We start from the raw sequence: 22,889 nt of genomic DNA, 5'->3' as shown, positions 1-22,889 counted from the left end.
CACTGGAGACTCTTCAGTCTTCAGAGTTTTTCATAAATTGATTTAATTATTTTCAGCATTCCTCAATCATATCAGGACTGATTTATTTATTGATTTTAATTGATATTAGGTTCCTTCTCCAGTGTTTCATCCTGAGAGTCACGAGCCATAACTTGAACCCACCCCCAGTGAAACCAATCCTTCTGTCAACCTTATGCACAAATTCCTCGGTCTAATTTGAGAGGTGACACACGTTCTCCCCGCCCATGGCCTGGCCCCACTCTCAGTGTGTTTCTCTACCCTTCGTCACCCCACTGGAACCACTCTTTCCACCATCACTTTTTTTATCTTCGTTTTTTCCATCTCTTGTCTTCACAAATAATTTCAAGGTGAAGTAGTGCTGCTGTGGTGGAGCGATATTTCAGAGAGTATAATTGCAGAATTGATATTTGATCTGTTCCCGTGTAAAATCATCCCAGCTCACTATATTGTTCAGACCTCCTGAAATTCCACAGTGGAACAAAAGGAAGTAACTGAGCTGCGCTCAAAGCACTTTGCACTACACATCATAGTCACATGACCACGCACATATTCATTTTTTGTATCTAATATTGACACATGCACACTCACAGTGGGGTGGGTGTGTAGGACAAAACGTGGGCTTCAGGATGTAGAATGGAGGAACTAGGAATTGTCCTACAGACCTTTTGATTTGTAGACAAACCAGATGTGGTTGTGGAGGTAGATGGTCCACGGTGTGCACCGTGTCGCAGTTGTTACTTGATTGGGTTAGTACTCCATCGTCCCACCACAATTCAATGACATTATTTGATCTTCTGATGCTAAACTGGTCGTTCTGTATGTGTTACCCTGAGGTGGACTGGCAACCAGTCCAAGGTGTGCCCCATGTTTTGCTGCACAAACCTGAGTAGAACGAATAGTTAAGAAAATGGATGAAGAAAAGAGAGCGATTCTTACAACTCCAAAGTTCTGTACCTGATAGGAGCGACACAAAACAGCGATTACTAGTTAGCATCCAAATTCTAGAGGAAACTATTGTATCTGTCAAAGGAGCTTGCAAAGAAAAGCGTCTGGACTTCTTTAAGTTGCTTGAAGACGTTTCACCTCTCATCCGAGAAGCTTCTTCAGTTCTAAGGTCAAATGGTGGAGAGTCCCAGATATAAATCTAGTGGGAGTGTCCCCCCACAGAGGGACAAAGGACCCCCTGATGATCCTCTAATCGCCTGAGCCAAGGTGTGAAACTGGGTGTGGGTCCCAATCAGCCAGAGTTTTGGGTGAGTTCATTGTGAAACCTGGCCCCACCTTATCATGCGAATTCCTGAGGTCAGATGGGCCTTTTCTTTGCAAGCTCCTTTGACTACGATGACCTGGATGACTGAAAACCTTCACAGACAATTGTATCTGTGTTAAACTACAGGAAGTAATGAAGACTGAAGCTGACACACTGGGTATAGAGCTGTAATCAGGACATTTCTATACTGCACAGCATGCTGAGATGTTTCCAGCTAATAGTTCTCTGAAAAACACAAATTTTGTGTTAATTTTAATATTGTATGCCTGTTGAACTGTTACCGTCAATCATTTTCATGGAAACAATTAAAGAAATGGAAACAAATGACATTCTGTTTGTAACCGTCTGCTTGTAGCGGGGTGCCTAAAATACAATTTAAACGCAGTGATCGGAATAACGGCGTTACTTTTTTCAGTAACGAGTAATCTAACTAATTACTATTTCTATCGTTACGACGCCGTTACAGTTACTAACAATAAAATGCGGTCCGGTCGCGTTACAGATTTTCAACAAACAGACAGTTGAAGCTGTGTTCAGGTTACCGCGTCTTATATCAGTTGCACGGAAGTAGCTGTAAGTAATCTGGACGCTACAGCTTTAAGCTGCTGCGCGTGCAGACAATCACTGTCTAACACAACACCTTGAGCTAAGGGGGCAAAACAATCGCATGAGTGCTGCTGTTTGACTGAGGAAGAATAAAGTAGTCGTGGTAAGCCAATCACATGACCACTTTAAGATGACAAAGGTGATTTATACCAGTTTTAAAATTGTGTTGATAAAACCAGAGTCATGATAAACAACATATACGCATGTTTTTCCTCAATAGTTTCGTCACGTTTACTGTCTAAGGACAGCGCAGCGAGACCTCTCTGCTTATGAGCACAAAAAACAACAACAAAAACCCCCCAGCCCTTTCGTGTTGGTGGAAAAATGCACCATGTCGACCAATGAAAAATGATATGGCAACATGATATTTGTTTGTTTAGGAAGAGGGGGAAGTATTAGGAGTGATGCGCGCGCGAGAGAGAGAGTTTTGAGATGTGAGAGATTTGCGACGTTTAGCGTGTTTGAGTGTGTAGTTAATGTGTAGTTAGTGTGTAGAGTTGTGGATAGTTTTGTGTTGTGTGTCAGAACAATGAGGTGACTGCTGTCTCCAGGTAGAAACAGGAGTGACACACCTGCTGCTGTCAGACCTGCAGGTATCAGGCTGTGATGTTTCCTTTATAGTGGACAAAAATTATTTTTTTGGAGTGGCGCAAATAATTTGTGGCATCTTATTGAAGAACAGCTGATTGTTCTGTAAATAGATTGAAATGGTTATTTAAAAAAAGGTAAAAGGTAAATGGATGCAAATAACTTTGTTGTTTGCAAAACTTGTGCATATTATTTTAAAATTGACAATTTATATTTGCATTTAAAGTTATGAAATATGATCATTAAACATGTTTGTGGTTGTTACAATAAAAAATATCACTTTTTCTACTCGGATTTTATGTTTTTTGTCTGATTTTAGATCAATTGTGTTAATACAGTCTGTCAAAATGAAAACATGACTGTAAATTCAGACATGTGAGGTTGTGCTGAAAACAATGATACCAAACAAGGCAAAGGAAATAGTTTTTAACGGGAAAATGTGGAGGAAACATCAAAAGTAGTCAAAAATGGCCAATTATACTCTGGACCCCAGAGGGTTAAACGTGTTTTTAAAGTAATGCAATAGTTACTTTTTAAGTAATTAATTACTTTTAGAATCTTGTAACTCAGTTACTAACTCAGTTACTTTTTTTTGAAGAAGTAACTAGTAACTATAATTAATTACTTCAAAGTAACTTGCCCAACACTGTTTAAATGTGATATTTTGCAGTTTTCTTCTATCTTTAATCACAACATTCAGCTTCTCATGTTAGGTGATTTTTTTACACCTGAAATATTTGTAGATCTGTGAGTCGTCTGAAGGGTTTGTTAGATTGTTTGGAGGATGTTAAGAGGAACCCAGGAGGGATTTTTGACTCTAATCTAATGTTTGATAAACAGATCAACGCTGTAATCAAGTCCAGTTTCTTTCATCTTCTTGCTAAAGTGAAGCCATTTCTCTGTTTCAGAGACTTTGACAGAGCTGTTCATGCCTTCATTTCATCTCTCCTCAGCTCTCTGTAATAGTCTTTACTAGGGATGGGTATCGTTTAGGTTTTATCCGATACCGGTGCCAAACCGGTACTTTTGAAACGGTGCCGGTGCTTAAACGGTGCTCAAACCGGTGCTTAAAGAATGGAGAACACAAAATTGGTCCAAAAACCTCTCATGATCAGCTGTTTTTTTTGTGAAAAGATAACAATGTTAGCCTTTTCTGCAGCTATGGGGCATATATGGTATCACTCTTGGCTGGAAGCAGTGCTTAAACAATGGAAAAAACACAAACTTTGTCCAAAAACCTCTCATGTTTAGCTGTTTTCCACTTTTTCTTTGGTCATTTTAGCCTTTTTGGCCAGGGTGAAGGGAGTATCTGCCATCAAACAAGAAGACAGCCGCATGTAACTACAACAGTGTTTGCTAGTTCACCTTACATGCATTAATGTAATAACGTGGTTAGCCTACTCAACGTAAATTACAAACGCACAACATTAAGCTACTCACGCAGAGAAGAACAGCTGCTGCTGCATCATCATCCTCATCATTTCTGCTACACTGGCAGGGCTCCGGGTCCGATAACAGGCACCACACGCGTAGTAGATGTGCTCGGTGTGAGGTCTTGCAGCAAGCTATCAAATACGGCGCATTTCTCGGCTTTTAAAAAAACGCTATGCGTCGCCAGGTGTTTCATCGGATTTGAGGTGTTACCTCCTTTGACAGTATCACAGTATCAGCTTAAAGCACTTGTTGCAGGCTGCTGAGTTTGCATATTTTGCTGTGAAGTACAGCCAGACTTTTGACCGCTTCGCCTTGGGCATTTTTAATCTGTAGCTCTGCTCTAAAAGAACGTACGCACCTGGCCCCGCCTACTATCCTCGGAAACGTAAAATGATTGGCTAGAATGTAAAGTGTATCACAGCTCAGGAAAAAAAAAAGCACCGAAATAAAGCACCGAAATGTGCGCTGCTTTTCGGTCTGGTTACTACCGTTTATGTCAGAACCGGTGCCATCATAGCACCGGATACCGGTACCCATCCCTAGTCTTTACTCTGGTGTTAGCCTGTCATCAGTTAGCCGACTGTAGCTGGTCCAAAACGCTGCAGCACGGTTACTAACTGGGAGGTGAGACCACATATCTCCCATACTGGCATCCTTACACTGGCTGCCAGTTAGTTTTTGAATTAATTTTAAGATTTTATTATTTTTGAGGCGTTGCACCCTCATACCTTTCTGATCTGTTAAATTGGTACGCTCCTGCAAGATCACTGAGGTCTGCGGACCAAAGCTCAGAGGAGCCTTTGCTGTGACTGCTCCTTCACATCAGGACCTCCCCAACACTTTCAAACCCGTCTGCAAACCCACTTAAATCAGAATCAGTTGGTACTGCTTTTATTGGTCTTATTTCTCACTCAAATCTTCTAATTTTATGATTCTTGTTTCCTAACTTTTGCCATGTCTTCCTATGTTTTTGTCTCTTTTGATTGTCTTAAATGTACAGCACCTTGGTCAATGTGCTATATGAATAAATTTGACTTATCACACGCAACCTTGGGACCCTGACACATTTTATGTTTACTTTAGTAAAGCTCACAGTATCGCATAACCCCATTAGAGCACTTCGCTGTCAGACTTGTCTTACTTGTGGCTCCTGGGTTTTAAAAAGTAAAACGGGAGGCAGAGCTTTCAGAGTCTCTTCTGCAGAAACCAGCTGCCAGTCGGGATTCGAGAGACATCCATCATCTCTACTTTCATACTTAACACTTCCCTTTTTGCTAAAGCATATAGTTGGGTTGGATCAGGTGACCCTGAATCCTCCCTTAGCGATGCTGCAATAGGTCCAGGCTGCAGAGGACTGTGCACTGAGTGTGTCTTATTCACTCACTATGTGTTTATACACCATTCTGCATTTAATCATTAGTTATTATTAATCTCTTTCTGTCTTCCACGCTGCGTCTTTTGTTCTGTCTTCCTCCCTTCACCCCAGACCGGTCACGGCAGATGGCCGCCCCTCCCTGAGTCTGGTTGTCTCAGAGCTTTTCTTCCTCCTCACTAAGTTCTTGCTCAGAGGGGATCGACTGATTGTTGGGGTTCTCTCTGCATTATTATCGGGCCTTTACCTTGCAGTATAAAGTGCCCTGAGGTGACTGTTGTTGTGATTTTGGTGTTTTATGTATAAAATTGAAATGAATAATTGTGCTGCAGTGGCTGGACACAGTTGACACACACCAGTCAGGCTGGAGACAGAAACTTAGACTGTAAGGAAAAGAGGATAACTGTCACACAGGAGGAGTAGTGGGGCGGTACTTGAGTGCATGAATACTATTTCTGAGCACTCTTCCTCAGTATAAAGAATGTATTTTTGCATTGTCACCGTTCACTTGTCACCTGCAGTAAAAGGTGCAGGACTGCATCAGTTACACAGAAACCACCAAAAAATGAGGCGTGGGCTCGAAATGCTACCATTGTATCACTGTCAGCACTTTAAATGAAAGCATTTGTTGAAACTGTTACAGTACACAATGTGTTGACCAGTGTTGGTCAAGTTAGTTGAAAAAAGTAATCAGGAACTAATTACTGATTACTTCCCCCAAAAGTAATCCCGTTACTTTACCGATTACTTATTTTCAAAAGTAATTAATTACTTAGTTACTTAGTTACTTTTTAAAAACACAATTTACAACCTGAATAGGTGATAAAGCGATAGATCTTTCAGCCCAATTCTACTTTTTCTGCATAATCCATCATACAAAATGTAATCAAATGGAAAAGTCCATTTTTAAAACTTGTTTTATTAGTTTTAATCTTTTAACTTTATGCATCAAGCAAAAATTTAATTATATGCAACATTCTCTGACTGGAAGAAATTTGTTTAATATTTTAACCTATTTTCTGCACATTCCAGCACATAATTTTTTTTTTGTGTTTACACTCAGTCTTTCAAATAGATGCAAGTAAAACACAGCAGAAAATAAATAAAGTCAAAGACTAGCGGTCCTGTTGCTCTATTTTCACCTGTAAAGCAGGAGTAGGGTAGGCGGAGGTTTACCCTGGTGCAGGTGTGCCGCGGCGGTCAGTGGAAGAATCCGCGAGTTTCTCTGTGAGTTTCCCATTACGTCGTAGCTACTCGGAGCTTGTTTGGAAGTTTAGGGGTTTTTTTGCTGTAAAAAGAAGTTTTCTTCCCACGCACAACGGACACTAATGTTTTTGTCACTTTTTATGGAATCAAACTCAAAGTAAGGTCAGTACTTCCACGCTTTAAACGCTGCACGCTCATACTCTCTCCGCACTCGATATATGATCCATTGTTGATCTGCACACAGCTGTTGTCACAAACGTCGCACTTGCTTACGTCACTGTCATGAGACACTCTCAAAAAAATCACGGTTTTAGTAATGCAGTAACGCAGCGTTCCTACGGGAAAGAAACGGTAATCTAATTACCGTTTTTGGAATAGTAATCCCTTACTTTACTCGTTACTTGAAAAAAGTAATCGGATTACATCTCTGGTGTTGACACAATTTTATAATATTTAAACATTAATACGACAAACTAGCTAAATTAAATGTCAAGCTCTAGGTTAGCTCAAGTCATTTGGCAGGTGAACTGACCCGGGTGAGCGGTAGAGTACAACCAGGGCGGGTTGCCAGGTTTCCATTTTTGCAATATGAAGCAAAATAAAAAGTCTTTGAGTTTATTAAACGTAATGTTCTCTGACCTTTAGAAACCCAAATCCTCTTTCCATTCTAATTTCCTGTATGTTATTTTCACAAATGGTTAACGTTTCTAGCTGTGAGGAGATGCATTTCTAGTATAAACCCAGAGCCCCATTAATCCATGAGACGGTGTGGCATTTACTAGGGTTTTACTTTGATGCCTTTTTATAGTGGCCGTGTGACCAAACACCTGTCTCAGCCTTTGTGGCTTAGCTATGAGGGTCTTCAAATGTCTGTGTGGAGACAGAAAATAACTTTCCCTCCATCACAGTGGAAACTTGGTGTGACTGAGCTGGAAAGACACGAGGAACACGTGCAAGTTTGAAAACACAGACTTTGATCCTGCAGGAGGACTTACTGTGCTACAGCAGCACAATAAAGAATAAAAATATAAAAAAAGACTGTATAATCTACAGTAAAAATAACATAGTGGACCCTCTAGAGTTGATGGATGCACCGGTATGTACATATCACTTACTCATTGAAGTCAAACTACATACCACTTTCTAATTTGTGTTGAAGTCACATTCAATGCAGGAAGAAACCATAAAAATATTTTTTAAGGACAGAGTAGAAGAAACTATGACTTCTCCTCTTGTATCAGTGGAAAAAAGCACCACAATAGCCAATCACAAGATTATATGGGAACACGTGGCATTTGGTGGCTCTGGAAAAAAAGGGGCCGTTGTGGGAGTGTCTTCAAAATCAATAACGGTGATTTTAATAGTGAGTCTTTAGATTAGTGTGTTTAGAGTGCATAGTTATTGTGTCATGTAGTCATTGTTTGCTAAATTTGTATTTAAATGCTTGAAATTTCCAATTTGTATTTGCATTTCAAATGATGAAAATGATTAAATGTATCTTTGGGTTTCACAGCAAATAATCTCTTCAGTTCTTTTTGTGATTTATTAATACAGCATATAACAATAATTTTAACATCTTTTAAACACTTTATTTGTAGTTTTCCAATTATCATACAGAACATTTGTATTATTTTACAGATAGCCACAAATCATAAAGACAGATAACACCAAGACAAGAAGAGAGAGAAAAGAAAACAGGGGTGCACCTCTCAGTTTTTACAGGCCTGTTCCAGGACAGACAAAAACATTCAAGGTTCCCGTTCCAGACCAGGTGGATTGTTGACGTATGTTAACAGAGGCTCCCATGTTGTGTGGAATTTGCTGATGGATCCGTTGAGAGTACATCTGATTTTTTTCAGCTTGACATTTTGCATAACATCCCTTATCCAGTGGTGATGTGATGGAGCAGTAGTAGACTTCCTTTTAAATAAAATCAGGCGTCTAGCTAATAATGACAAAAAGACAATGCCAAAACATATGAAGGGACGTAGCTGGAGTGTGTTTACATCTATCACACGATGGGTCCATGTTTGGAAATATTGTTGCTAGTTTAGCTTTTGAGAAATGTAACCTGTGTAACACTTTGAATTGCATTTGTGTCTTGAACATAGAAGACGAGTGGACCCTGGAATGTTTAGATCTTTCCAGAGATCTAACCAGTCTGGTGATGGTTTACATCATTAAAAATAAATAATTGATTCTTGGCAAGACCATCTGTTACTGGTTTGATGAAAGCTGCAAACAGTGAGGGGAGAGCGGGCATCACTGCCTGGAGCCCTCTGGAGACAGAAGCTGGAGGATGTTTGGTCATTTGTTCTGACACAAGCTGTTGGGGAATTATTTAATATTTTTAACCAGTTTATCAAAGAGTTTCCGAAACCAAATTTGTGTAAAGTTGCAAATAAAAATTTCCAGTTAACTCTGTCAAATGTTTTTTCTGCATTTAGAAACAATATTGTGGTTTTTACTGGATGAGTAGTCTATTAAATTAATCTGCGTGTATTTGTTGATGAGTGCCTACCTCGCCACGATCGCCCCACAAGAGTTGGGAGTTCGCCTTGTAATCGGAAGGTTGCCGGTTCGAGCCCCGGCTCTGACAGTCTCGGTCGTTGTGTCCTTGGGCAAGACACTTCACCCGTTGCCTACTGGTGGTGGTCAGAGGGCCCGGTGGTGCCAGTGTCCGGCAGCCTCGCCTCTGTCAGTGCGTCCCAGGGCGGCTGTGGCTACAATGTAGCTGCCATCACCAGTGTGTGAATGTGTGGATGACTGGATGTGTAAAGTGCTTTGGGGTCCTTAGGGACTAGTAAAGCGCTATATAAATACAGGCCATTTACCATTTAATGAAACCAGTTGGTCAGGATGAATTAAGAGTGGGGTTATCTTCTCTAATCTCTCTGAGAGAGCTTTGCAGATTATTTTATGGTCAACATTAATAAGGGACGATAGCTCATGGGAAATACAGGGTGTTTGCTGGTTTTAGCAGGAGACTAATGTTGGCAGTATTCATATTTGATGGTAGTCTGCTGTTTTCCTCGATTTCCTGCAACGTCTGTGGAGTACTGGTGCCAGAATTGTCCAGAATTATTTGTAGAGTTATGTTGGAAATCCATCTGGACCTGGAGCCTTATTATTGGGCAGACTTATCAGAGCTTTCTGGAGTTCGCAGGTCATGAACTCACGATTGCACTGGACATGCTCTGGAGTGAGGCTCTTATCTTTGAGATGATGTTCCCAGTTCCTGATAACAGTGCTAAAGATTCTCTCTGTCATGACTTGAGCAATTTGAGGTGCATGAGCCTCCTTTCAGGATAGACTCGCTTATATGCCTGTGCTTAATCCAGCTATTAAGTGGCTGTACCTCAGGTGGTAGAGCAGGCCACCGACTACCAGAAAGGTTGGTGTTTCCATCCAGTCTGCATGCCGAATATCCTGGGAGATGATAGTAACCTCATGTTGCTCTCTGACACACCCATTGGAGTGTGAATGTTTAACTTTATTATGACACTCCTTGCAGGCCCAATATGTTTGATTAAGTATACAAATAAACTTATCATTATTAAATATTTTATTTTGTTCCATTTAGCACCTTGAGTAAACCTTTGTTGTGATTTGTGGCTCAAGAGTTGGGAGTTCGCCTTGTAATCGGAAGGTTGCCGGTTCGAGCCCCGGCTTGGACAGTCTCGGTCGTTGTGTCCTTGGGCAAGACACTGGTGGTGGTCAGAGGGCCCAGTGGCGCCAGTGTCCGGCAGCCTCTGTCAGTGCGCCCCAGGGTGGCTGTGGCTACAATGTAGCTGCCATCACCAGTGTGTGAATGTGTGGATGACTGGATATGTAAAGCGCTTTGGGGTCCTTAGGGACTAGTAATGCGCTATACAAATACAGGCCATTTACCATTTAGTGCTATATAAATAGAAACTTGTTAAAAAGAAAAATCCAAAATAAGTTCATATGGTTGAAATCTCTGGATTCTGCCAGACCTGTAGTGCTTTTTCAAAATTTTCATTCAGCATTTACTGGTAATCCAGATTTTGGTGACCATTAAGTCACGTACAAGTGACACATGTTGAATGTGACACATGAAAATGAAGTTTTGTTCCAACATCGCCATATATTCACATATATGCTAAGATCATATAGTGAGAGGTGGTGGAATGCAGGGTGGGCCATTTATATGGATACACCGTAATAAAATGGCACACCATTGTTTTTCTTGTGACATTACCAATAAGTTTGATGTGTCACATGGCCCTCTTCCCATTGAAAAAACAAAAGTTGTATCCAAGATGGCCGACTTCTAAATGGCCACCATGGTCACCACCCATCTTGAGGAGTTTGCCCCCTCACATATACTAATGTGCCACAAACAGGACTTTAATATCACCAACCATTCCCATGTTATTACGGTGTATCCATATAAATGACCCACCCTGTAGATTGTAATAAAACAGCTGTTTCTAAGGCTACGTCCACACGTACACGAGTATTTTTGAAAACACAGATTTTTCTATGTTTGAGCTTTTCGTCCACACGTAAACGGCGTTTTGGGTCACTGAAAATGGAGATTTTTAAAACTCTGCCAGGGTAGAGATTTTTTTAAAACTCAGTTTTTGCGTTTACGTGTCAAAGGTCAAAGGTGTGCGCCGTTTTTGACCTCAAGCTGTGCTCACGTTATTGTTTACATGAGATTAATTTCTACAATGGTGGACAGAGACAAAATACTGTTGCTGTTAATCTGTCTGCAGTTTTTAAACACTGACATACACACAGTTACTGTCCCTCCATTTAGAAAGCCAAAGGCGGACGAGGCTTCTACATTCAACACAGACGCTCTCACAACCCAAATCCCAATGTCGATTTTGAATAAGTTGAATTTGTAAAACATTAAATGTATGTATGCTGTATGCATTGTGTTCATTATTAAGTTGTGAGTCTACACAACAGCCAAGCTTCTGTCTTTAGTTAACATTTGAAATGCACGTGTGGACGGGATTTAAAAAACAAACGAAAACGGAAAATCGCCGTTTTCAAAACTACCCGTGTACGTGTGGACGTGGCCTAAATATTTTATTTTATTGCAATCTCATTATGATTCTGTTGTGTGTCAGTTGTATCCGGGGAGGTGAAAGAGTTCCCCCTCATGTCAAAAACAAGTCACGCCTCACTTAGCTGACACCTGATTTGAATGACTGTATCTTGTTTTTCACATACTAATGTGGACTACTCTTTATTGAAATAAACTGTGTCTGTTAGTCGACCTATTAGCACAGAAACCCACCAAACCCAACCAGCATCATTACAGTTACAGGTCTTCTTATCTTAGAGCTGTAAAAAAAACATGATATACTCTTCTTAGTAAATTGATATTCACCACCTAGACATATTTATCCTGCAATTTTAGTCACTATTAAACATAAGCAGCTTTTTAATCTGCAGTAACAGAACCAAAAGCTGTTTATGCTGGTGAAGCTCGGACTCTGTCAGACTGCTGTTGTCTCGGTGTTGAATATTTAATAAGTCTTTTCTCAGAAGCCGCAGCAGGACAACACGTCGACGCTGGCCATGCTGCACACTGATAAACTACACCAGGACGTGCACACGCACTGAGAAAGCCTCACATAGATTAACTAGTTGCTAAAGATAGAGCATTCAATCCACCCTTGAGATGATTATTTATTTTATTTAATATGATTCAACTGGCTGTTCGGGGTTGTCTGTCTATCCTATCCAATCTTAAATCCACACTGGTGAAACTTTCATACTTCTGTCTTTTCTCGTCTCATTTCTCCCTCCCTGATTCTGCCTGTTCTCCGTCCTCTCCTGTACTGTAATCACATTACTCTCTCTCTGTCTTCTCTGTAGATCTGAGCGTACACAGAGCATACCCTGCCGTCCTTGTCTGATGAAAGAGTCACGACATCTGCTTCAGATACACAGACCATATTCGCATACAAAGATGCAGCCCACTGTGGTTCTTCTCTTCTCCTCGATCTTCCTCCTGGCTTTCGTCATCCCATTCTGCTTCTCCCAGAACGAGGGAGACCTGGTTGTTCAGACACGTACCGGTCGAGTTCGAGGCATCCGCCAGCTGGTGCCGGATCAAAGCTACATAACTGCTTTTCTGGGCATCCCCTTTGCTGAGCCCCCACTGGGGAACCGCCGTTTCCGTCCTCCGGAACCCAAACGTCCGTGGACTGGAGTGATCGAGGCCAAGGAATACCCCAACGCGTGCTATCAGTATGTGGACACAGCATTCCCAGGCTTCCAGGGCAGTGAGATGTGGAATCCTAACAGAGACATGAATGAGGACTGCCTCTACCTCAATGTCTGGGTGCCCTCCTCGCCCAGACCTCACAACCTCACAGTCATGGTGTGGATCTATGGTGGAGGTAGGGCTGGGCGATATGGCCTAAAATTCATATCGCGCTATAATTTGAAGCATGTGCGGTAAAGATATATATTATTTTCTTCTGTATAACGTATTTTCCACACTATAAAGCACACTTAAAATCCTTTAATTTTCTCAAAAATCGAGAGTGTGCCTTATGTATGAATTCTGGTTGTGCTTACTGACCTCGAACCGATTTTGGCATGCAGAAATCTGTTAAAAATGTTTTAGTACAACTTTGTAGCTGCACTGCTTGATGGATTGTCAGAGCATTACGGCTGCCGTAGTGAGGAGCTTCACGGAGTAATCTGGGTCCAAAACTCCGTCTATTTCAGGTCCCAAAGTCAAATGAACACTGAGAGTTTAAAACGGTCTAAATTCTTTCATCTTTAATTAAATCATCAGCGTTGCTGCTTTATCGGGTGTAACAATTAAGTTTAACATCCATGAAAACAGAATTTATTAAATTTAACGGAGTTAGAAGTTAACAGGAAGTTAGCTCGCTAGTTTCCACCTAAACATTTCATACCATGTTCTGACTGAGAGATTTTTGAAACTAATTAAAATGTACAGCTCTGCTACCACTTCCAACATAAATGAAGACAGAAAACTAAACAGCAGTGACGTTTGCAGGGTTACTGAAGTTGGACTACCTGGTATATAATGTTGTGTTACGTGATTGCTAGCGACACAGCTATGTTAGCATAACATTAGCACAGTGAAGCTGGAGGATGAACGGCAACTTTTTTTCCACTCGATAAAAGTTAACGTGAGGGATTCTGGTGGTCAGCGACAAACCACCCTAACCACCAGTTGAAAGCATTTGGTCGATGCTTTCGACCAAAACGGGCGCAGCTTGATGACATCATCAACATGCGCTATCGCGATAGAGCGATATAGTCAAAATCTCTATCGTTGGCCAAATTTATATCATTTCTATCGTATATCGTTTATATCGCCCACCCTTTGGTGGAGGTACTTAAGAATTCACAAACCATACTAGGAATATCACTCCAATTGTCAATGGAGCACTGGGTTAGCCGTTCCTGATGTATTACATTAGAAAATTCATCGTCTGTCAGATTATTTTTTATGTAGAAGGATTGAGGATATTACGCTGGGAATTCTAATCATTAAACTTCTTGAATAACAGCGATGAATTGTTGTAGTACGCTCTAATATTGTAGGTTAATGTTGTGATATTCCACGTTTCCAGGGTTCTACAGTGGATCTTCTTCTCTGGATGTGTATGATGGTCGTTACCTAGCTCACAGCGAGACAGTCATTGTGGTTTCGATGAACTACCGGATCGGTGCTTTCGGCTTCCTGGCTCTGCATGGCTCCTCCGAGGCTCCTGGCAATGTCGGCCTCCTTGACCAGAGGATGGCGCTGCAGTGGGTACAAGACAACATCCATTTCTTTGGTGGAAACCCTAAACAGGTGTGTTTCTCATTGCTTTATTTGTCTAGCCTGTTTTATGCTAGAATTATTATGAGCCTGTTTTGATTTAGTTTTCTGTTTGTTCTCTCTGTGAAACAGGTTACGATCTTTGGCGAGAGTGCTGGCGGAGCTTCAGTAGGATTCCACCTGCTGTCTCCAGACAGCCGACCCACTTTCACTAGAGCCATCCTCCAGAGTGGGGTCCCCAACTGCCCCTGGGCCTCAGTGAGTCCCGCTGAAGCGCGCAGACGTGCCACACAGCTAGCAAAGTTCGTCGGTTGCAACGGAGGCAATGACACCGAGATAATAGATTGTCTGCGCGGTAAAACTCCACAGCAACTTATCGATCATGAGTGGCAGGTAATTTACACAAATTCTGCTTGACTTATCGTGTTGCAACGTGGACGAGAGACTTATTTTCAGTTTGATGTTTTTTTAAATTCAAACCACTAGTTCTGAGATGCAATGACATGGTTTATTACCTGTGGTTCCTACTAAGTGCACAATATGTTGTTAAGGATCAAAATCAGACCGGACTCAAACGCAAGACTCTCTCAAACAGTTCAGGAGAGTGTTCCCAAGAACACAAAACAGCCCACTGCTCTCCAGCACGGGCTTCTCCAACCAAAGGGATGTAGTTAGTAAGTTTTTCTCATTCAAAGCCAAGTTGCACAAACACGGATATAACGAGCCGTGTTTCAGTAACTGAAGACCGAAATGGGAGGTCAGACTAACGAGGACAGAGGGACAGTATGTACCTGTATCAGTCAGGGCTGCAACTAATGATTATCTTGGTAGTTGAAAAATCTGCCAGTTTTGCTTCCATTAGTCGGTTAGCCAGCAATTATTAACTGTCACAGTGCTGTGGGCAAACCTGTTCTAGTCTTCAGTCCTCACCTGCTCAAATCTGCCCACTCTGCTGTCTCGTTCCACAGAAAATAATGAAACACATGAATTTGAAAATAATCAAATGTATTTTTAAAAGGACTCAATAGGACTTTCAGAATAAAAATCATATAAATAAAAATATTAGTTATACAAATTAAAGTGCTATTAGTATTTAAATACAAAATAATGTGCAAATAGGAAACTAATTTGCTTTCTAGTCCAAAATAACAAGTTAACCCTGTAATGCTATAAGTTTCTGAGACCTCTGTCTCATCAACATGATCAACACTTCCCATAATTTCAAAATGTTATAGACAAAACTCTTTTTTGGCTAAAATTAACATTGTTGCCAAAAATGCCCAATGTATTAAATGCGATACAAAAAATATATAATAAATATATGTCATACACAACACGATAATAATCTTTTCTGGCATCGTTGTATTTTTATTCAGTTGTATATAGCATTTGTATTCTATTTTTATCTTATTGTATATTTTATTCTACTGTATATAGTATTTTATTTTATTCTATTCTGTACAGTTGTGTACTGTATTTATTCTTATTGTATTCTAATTTTTGCTTCATAACTTTTGCACTGTCCACTTCCTGCTGTGACAAAACAAATTTCCCACGTGTGGGACTAATAAAGGTTATCTTGTCTTATCTTATATAGCAAAAAATTGTGGATTTTGTTTTAAGGGTTAATAAACATGAATTTTCTTTCTATTTTTTGATGGGTTGGGTCTGACAGGGTTAACAAAGTTTACAGATGATTCAGTTCATGAATCCACAATTACTCTGAACATGTTCATCACGATCATTTACCAACAAAACAGATTTAGAAAAGACCGTCGCTCATCACATATTTGTTATAGATTATAGTTTCTCAGATGGTGTCGTGTTCAGCAGTTAATTATTGATATAATCCAATCCACAGATTAACTACCTAACATTAGGTGGAAGAGGTTTACTACAATATTAAAGTGTTTCATCCTGAGAAGTTTCTGACAGCTAATGTAAACATTACTGTAAAAACATTCATATAAGCAACGTGTCAATGCAACCCACTAACTTCATAAAACTGACCCATTTGGAGTGGACATCGCAGCTCCAGCGTGCCAGCGTTTTAAATGCTCGTGCACTGCATCAGTGCTGTCATGGAAGGAAAGCTCTGCTTTGCACAGTCTGCATTTAACTTTGTTTGCTGTTACATGCTTCCACATTTGTTTGAATCTCCCTGTCGCCAAATCGTTATAATCGACGTCATGTTGACGAATCGTTGCAGCCCCAGTACCAGTATGTAAAAGTCACACAAAAGGAGTAGCTTGGTTCTGGAGTAGGAAGTAGCACTTCTTGGTGTTCAGTGTTGCATTATTTCACAGTCCCATGTGGGTTTGTCATCCATGCAGGTTCTGCCATGGTCCGCTCTGTTTCGATTTTCCTTTGTGCCTGTTGTGGATGGTGAGTTTCTGCCCGACACTCCTGAGGCCATGCTCAACTCAGGGAACTTTAAAGACACGCAGATTCTCCTCGGCGTTAATCAGAATGAAGGCTCCTACTTCCTGCTGTATGGAGCACCAGGCTTCAGCAAGGACAACGACAGTCTGATCTCCAGAGAGGACTTCCTGGAAAGTAAGTTCTCCAAAATCATGTTTATTTTTTGGATGGATAAATGTAACTGAGCAGAGAGACTTGTATAAATCCATCCAAAACATTCAAGTTAATCCTACTTCAGGTTATTACGGCACAGTTTTACTTCTATCTTGTTAAAAACTTCAGTGTCACTCTTCCAGGTGTTAGGTTGAGCGTACCTCATGCTAATGATATCGGCCTGGAAGCAGTGGTGCTGCAGTACACTGACTGGATGGATGAGAATAATGAGATAAAAAACCGTGATGCCATGGATGACATTGTCGGTGACCACAACGTCATCTGCCCGCTGGCCCACTTCGCTCGCTCCTATGCACAACACAATGCCCTCAAGGCTAACATGGGGGGCATCAACTTTGGTGGGGTGAACAGTGGAAACTCACAAGGTAGGATACCCGAGTTAGTGTGGTCTGACAGATATAGAAGTATATATATCCCATACTCAGACACGCTACTGTTTGAATGACCTGCTTTCTGTTGATAGAACAATTTGGTACAATACTTAAATTAAATTTCACGTTTTCACTTTTTAATGCAGATGATAACTATTTAAAATATGCTATAATGTGCTGGACAACTTTACAACAATTTAATCTGCATTTGTCATGTAAGCGATGTTGATACTCTGAAGATAGATCAGTAAAATATGTTGGAAAAATTATTTATTTTTTAACTGTCCTTGTAAAAGATGAAATCATATCTGTAGTTTCAGAGTAAAAATGAAATAATAATGATGATTAATTATTTATAATTGTTCTTCCACCATTTATTTCTTAAGGAGGGATGTATCTTTACCTTTTCGATCACCGGGCATCCAATCTGGCCTGGCCAGAATGGATGGGGGTGATCCATGGCTATGAGATTGAATTTGTTTTCGGGCTGCCACTGGTGAAGAGACTCAACTACACCCGAGATGAGGAGAAGCTAAGCCGACGTATGATGAAATATTGGGCCAACTTTGCTCGGACTGGGTGAGGCCACAAAAAAAAAACTACCTATGGAATTAGGGTCCATGTCCAGTTTTTTTTATGCAAATGCACCTCAGCAGCCATGTTTTTCAGTCAAAATAAAGAATGCAGGAAAAGCTGTATGAGTAAGCAGCCCTTTAATTCCTGCAGGTTAATGAGTCTTGACATGAATTTGGAGGCACAGAGAGCTTCTCCTGGCAGTTAACCCTCATGCTACTTGGCTTGAAGGAAAGGCTTTAATAAGTAAATGTTAACGCTGTGAGGTACACAGTGGGGGAAATTAAATTATTTGATCTCATTTTGAAATTGTATCCAGTTACAAAGAATTGAAAAAGCTACAATTTGTTTTAATAGTAGCATAAACTGTCAGCAAAAACAAAACATTCTGTAACAGTTACAAATTCATGTGCATTTTAGTGAGTGATCAGTATTTAATCAGCTTGGAAGACATAATTCAGTACTTGTTGGAATGACTGCAGCAAGAAATACTGTCAGACATTTCCTGTATTCAATTCAGTTTTATTTATACAGCACCAAATCACAATAACAGTCACCTCAAGGTGCTTTATATTGTAAGGCAGACCCTACAATAATACATTAAAAAAAACAACAATCAACTGTAATTATCTAACAACTATTCTGTGTGGTGCTGTCCATTTTCATTTAGTGATCCTTAGTGAGCACGTACAACTCAGATATGATTATCTGAGTTGTTTCTCATTGAGCAAAATGGCTTTGTTCTGCACCATGCTGCAATGGAACGTGAAGTAGTGATGTACTATGAGTACTGACATCGACTGCAAGCAGAATTGTTGTGAATCTAACAGTTAGTTTGGAGATCATTTTACTGCTTTTTCGTTTGATTTAGTTGTAATTGTAATATCCTTTCTTGTTCTGTTTGTATCAGAAATCCCAATGACGCGCAGGGAGATAGAGGGAAACGCTGGCCTGTGTTTACCGTCAGCGAGCAAAAACACGTTGGCCTCAACACCGAATCACTCAAGATTCACAAAGGTTTGCGAAACCAGATGTGCGCATTCTGGAATCGCTTCCTGCCACGCCTTCTCAATATTACTGGTAAATACTATTAAATATTACTTCATCTCTACACTTGAAATCTGTATTGAATGCAGGTCTTCACTTATGTTCCACTTACAATTATGACACTTCTCACTGGATGCATGATACAAGAATTATTTTAAACTAAAGTGGAGCTTTCCCACATAGCAAGCAGGTCCGGCCCGGATCTAGTGTCAAGCCGGCACTGCTGGCTGACTTCTGGCACGGTAAGTTGTATGTCATCCAGATATGGGCCAGGCCTGGCATAGATGGCACTGTTTATGTGATGGCATGCTACATCTGGCCCGATTGTGGTTTGGTTTATGTGAACCAGGCTCATAGAAACAGGTCTGGCCCGGATTCGGCATCAAGCTGGCACTTCTGACTGACTGGTGTCATGGTAGGGTGTAATAACCTGGTGTATGTCAACCAGATGGGAGCCAGGTCTGCCAATGATGGCACTATTTATGTTCCTATTTTCCTATTTTAGTTAGAAGACCCAAATGCCTTGTTGCAATACTATACTCCTATGGTAGCCAACGTTTCAAATGCAGGTTTGACAGGTTTGTTAGTGTACACTTTATCCAAAACCTAGTAAGGGTTTACTCATGGTTACCACTGGGTGGCTGTAGAGCAGGTCACCTACTGATTGGAAGGTTAGTGGTTCGATCCCTGGCTCCTCCAGTCGGCATGTCAAGAGTGTGAATGTGAATGAATGCAATTAGGAAGCTCTCGGTTTAGAGAAAGTGTGTGAATGTGGCATGTTGTATAGAGTACTTTGAGTGATCTGGGAGAGTAAAAAAGCGCTATATAAGAATCAGTCCATTCACTGTCTCAACAGTTTCGTCATGCTACTTTTGCACTATTATGTTCCGGCACATGTTGTTATTACATGTCTTTATTAAGGTATACATTAGGCTGACATCTGGGGCCAGAGCTGAAACTGTTCTGGGCCAGCACAGGACCACCAGTGTGTCTGCAACTGGCCTTGTGCTGGCCCATGTGTGGGCCACCTCTGGCAAACCAGATCTGGGCCACCAAAGGGCCGTCATTCTTTGCAGTATGTGGGCCAGATCTGGGAAATACCAATTTTGCTATGTGGGATGTAGCAGCTTGTGTCAGTTCGTTGTTTTGTTTTTCTTAAATAAATGCAGCTCCTCCTGATTGGTATCAGATGGTTGACTCCCCCCTTGAAAACTGTTTGTGGTGTTGATTTCAGACCATGAAATTATTTCATCATATCTTTATATGTAACCCCAATTTTTGAAAATTTGGGACATTGTGTAAAATGTAAATTTAAGAGAAGAATGGAGCGACATTAAAATCTCATAACCCCTAGTCATTCACAATGGAAAACAGAAACTCTATCAAACTGAAGAGAAGACAATAAAGCAGTTTTCAAATTGATGATAGCAACACATCATAACAAAGTGGGAGAGGGCCACATTTACCATTGTGTAGCATCAACTATTGGGGTGGCTGTGGCTGAGAAGGTAGTAAAGTTGGTGGTTTAAAGCACTTTGACGGCTCAAGTAGAGTAAAAAGTGCTATTTATGGACCAGTTCATTCCCTCTGTATTGAACGACACTCTGAGGAGAGCAGTTGCTGGACCTTTGGGAGGGGAAAGCTCTCCCATGGATGTCTGGTACAGGATTCTAGCTGCTAAACAGTAAAAAGAGACATATTCTATTTTGTGAAAAACATTAGCTCTGTTTGAATTTGATTGCAGCAATACATATCAAAAGTTGGAAACACTAACTCTAAAGGCTTAGAAAGCAAGAGCTTCTAAAAATAGAACAGCTTGAAGATCATTTTGCAACTAATTAGGTTAACTGGCACCAGGACAGTAACATGACTGGATATTAAAAGGCAGACGGAATTTCTCAGAAGTAAAGACGGGCAGTGTTCTCCAAGCTTTTTCTGTCACGTGACAGTGAAATGGAGCTTCGCCAGTCTGCAGAAAGCTGCATCTACAGATTGTGGAAGAGTGTCGACTTAATAGTCCTCAACGTGAAATTGCAAAGACTTGGATGTCTTATTACTTACAGTATATAATGTCCTTAAAAGATCATGGGAGAAATATCTGTGCACGAGGGACAATGTGAAAATCAATCTTGGATAGTGATCAGGCGGCACTGCATTAAAAAACACAGACATGATTCTGATATTTATCCAGAAATCACAGTATGTAAAAGGAGTTTACCATACCATCCACAAATGCAGGTTAAACCTCTGCCATAGAAAAACTAATCCAATATGGTCTGGGGGAACATGGAGAACTGTGGTCAGGTGAATCAAAATTTCAAATTCGTGTAGGAAAACATGGACCCTGCATGACCTAAGGAGGTATCTGGTTTGTTTAGCATGGATTTGGTATGTTACACAGACCTTTTATCAATGCTAAGGGTATGTACAGCATTTAGAGCAAATAAACTCTTTAAACTTGGTCCTGTCCCAACTTCAAGATGCATTGCTGTCATCAAATTTAAAATGACCGTATTTTTTCTTTCTAAAATGTTACTCATGTTCTCATTTTAAGCATTTGATATGTTTTCTGCGTTCTATTGTGAATAAAATATGGGTTTATGAAATTTGGAAATCATTACATTCTGTTTTTATTTAGATTTTACACAGTGTCCCAAATTTTTGGAATATAGTATTGTATTGTATTTGATTTACATCTAAAATGAAACAGTGTTGTTATCGAGTTTGGGTGACTTAATTATCCAAGAGTAGCTGTGAAACAGCTAACTGACCATCTGTATTCAGTAGGTGGAATTGGACCCAAATGCAGACATAATTGAGACAGGGATAAGTCTTTACAAGCTTTTGAGTGCACAGGAATTCAAGATAGTGGAACACTGAAACATAGCGGGAATCTTTGCTGGAAAAGCACTGAAACAGATGGAGAGTGAGATTAGATGCGAGGTGGGGAAGGAGCTATACTGAGGAAAGGACAGAGGAACAGAGTGCACAGGTTTGATGAGAGATGTGGAATATGGGATGTATGCACATGGATGTAGGAGTCTAGGATTAATTGTGGTGGGACTGATGATGGTTTCTAATTGATATAGTCCAATGTAGCCTGGAATGATGTGGAAGAGAGTGATTTGAGGGGAATGTCTTTGGCAGTAAGCAATACATTTTGTCCTGGTACATACTTGGGAGTCAGTGTCCGATCGACAACCCTGTTGATCGATGGCCCTTAGCACTGCCTCCCAAGTTAGGGTCCAAATGCGCCAACAGCGTTGTAAGTGGTTTTGGAAGGAACAGTGAGATCAACTTTGGCTTCCGGGAACAGGGGTGATTGCTAACCTAGGGAAGCTTCAGAGGGCGAGAGACCAGTTGCAGACGAGGTAAGTAAATTATGCGCAAACTAAACTCAAGGGAGATATTAAGACCAGGTTGCCGGGTTTTGTGTGGTGACACAGCAAAGAGTTGATTCCAGTTCTTGATTAACCCTGTCCAGCTGATCATTGGATTGCGTGGATGTATCCGGTGCTGACGCTGACTTTGGGGTGACTTGTGCAGCTACCGGACTGTAATTCCGAATAAAGCGATGGTAGAAGTTGGTGAACCTGAGGAACCGCTGTAGCTGTTTCTTTGATGAGGAAGTGGGCCATTTGCTTACGGCTTGAATCTTTGCACGGTCAGTGGTCACCGTGGCGATCCTGTCCTCCTGCCAGGATATAACCGAGATAACTAAGGAACAGTCAAACTCACATTTTTCTGCTTTGACAAATAACCGGTTTTCCAGGAGGCGTTGCAGTACTGAACAGACATGGACTCTGCTCCTCTGGAGAAATCGGAATGTCGTTTAGGTTGACAAATACAAAAATATTCAGGAAATCCCTCGACACATTGTTTACTAATGCCTGGAGACTCCAAGGGCATTAGTGAAGCCAAATGGCATAACAAGATGCTCAAAATATCCTAGGGTTGTATTGAATGCAGTCCTCCATTCGTTTCCCTCTCGGATGCAGAGCAGATGGTATGCAT

At 40.8% G+C, this 22,889-nt stretch overlaps 1 protein-coding gene across 1 annotated transcript in view; it reads left to right on the top strand.

Annotated features, from left to right (window-relative positions):
* ache (acetylcholinesterase (Yt blood group)) overlaps positions 1 to 22,889 on the top strand; it is a 35,851-nt gene that overhangs the window by 6,020 nt on the left and 6,942 nt on the right. Inside the window, exons 2-8 of the mRNA XM_087837859.1 lie at positions 12,357 to 12,883; positions 14,099 to 14,322; positions 14,422 to 14,682; positions 16,623 to 16,845; positions 17,007 to 17,249; positions 17,642 to 17,834; positions 18,739 to 18,908. Of these exons, the coding sequence (XP_087693985.1) occupies positions 12,397 to 12,883; positions 14,099 to 14,322; positions 14,422 to 14,682; positions 16,623 to 16,845; positions 17,007 to 17,249; positions 17,642 to 17,834; positions 18,739 to 18,908 (1,801 nt within the window). The 5' untranslated portion in view covers positions 12,357 to 12,396. The remainder of the gene's footprint in view (positions 1 to 12,356; positions 12,884 to 14,098; positions 14,323 to 14,421; positions 14,683 to 16,622; positions 16,846 to 17,006; positions 17,250 to 17,641; positions 17,835 to 18,738; positions 18,909 to 22,889) is intronic.

Source organism: Neolamprologus brichardi, chromosome 3 (genome assembly GCF_056152115.1).
Source record: "Neolamprologus brichardi isolate AB-2024 chromosome 3, ASM5615211v1, whole genome shotgun sequence".
NCBI lineage: Eukaryota > Metazoa > Chordata > Actinopteri > Cichliformes > Cichlidae > Neolamprologus > Neolamprologus brichardi.
The sequence above is the reverse complement of the archived record's forward strand: the minus strand, read 5'-3'. Positions and strand labels throughout refer to the sequence as shown.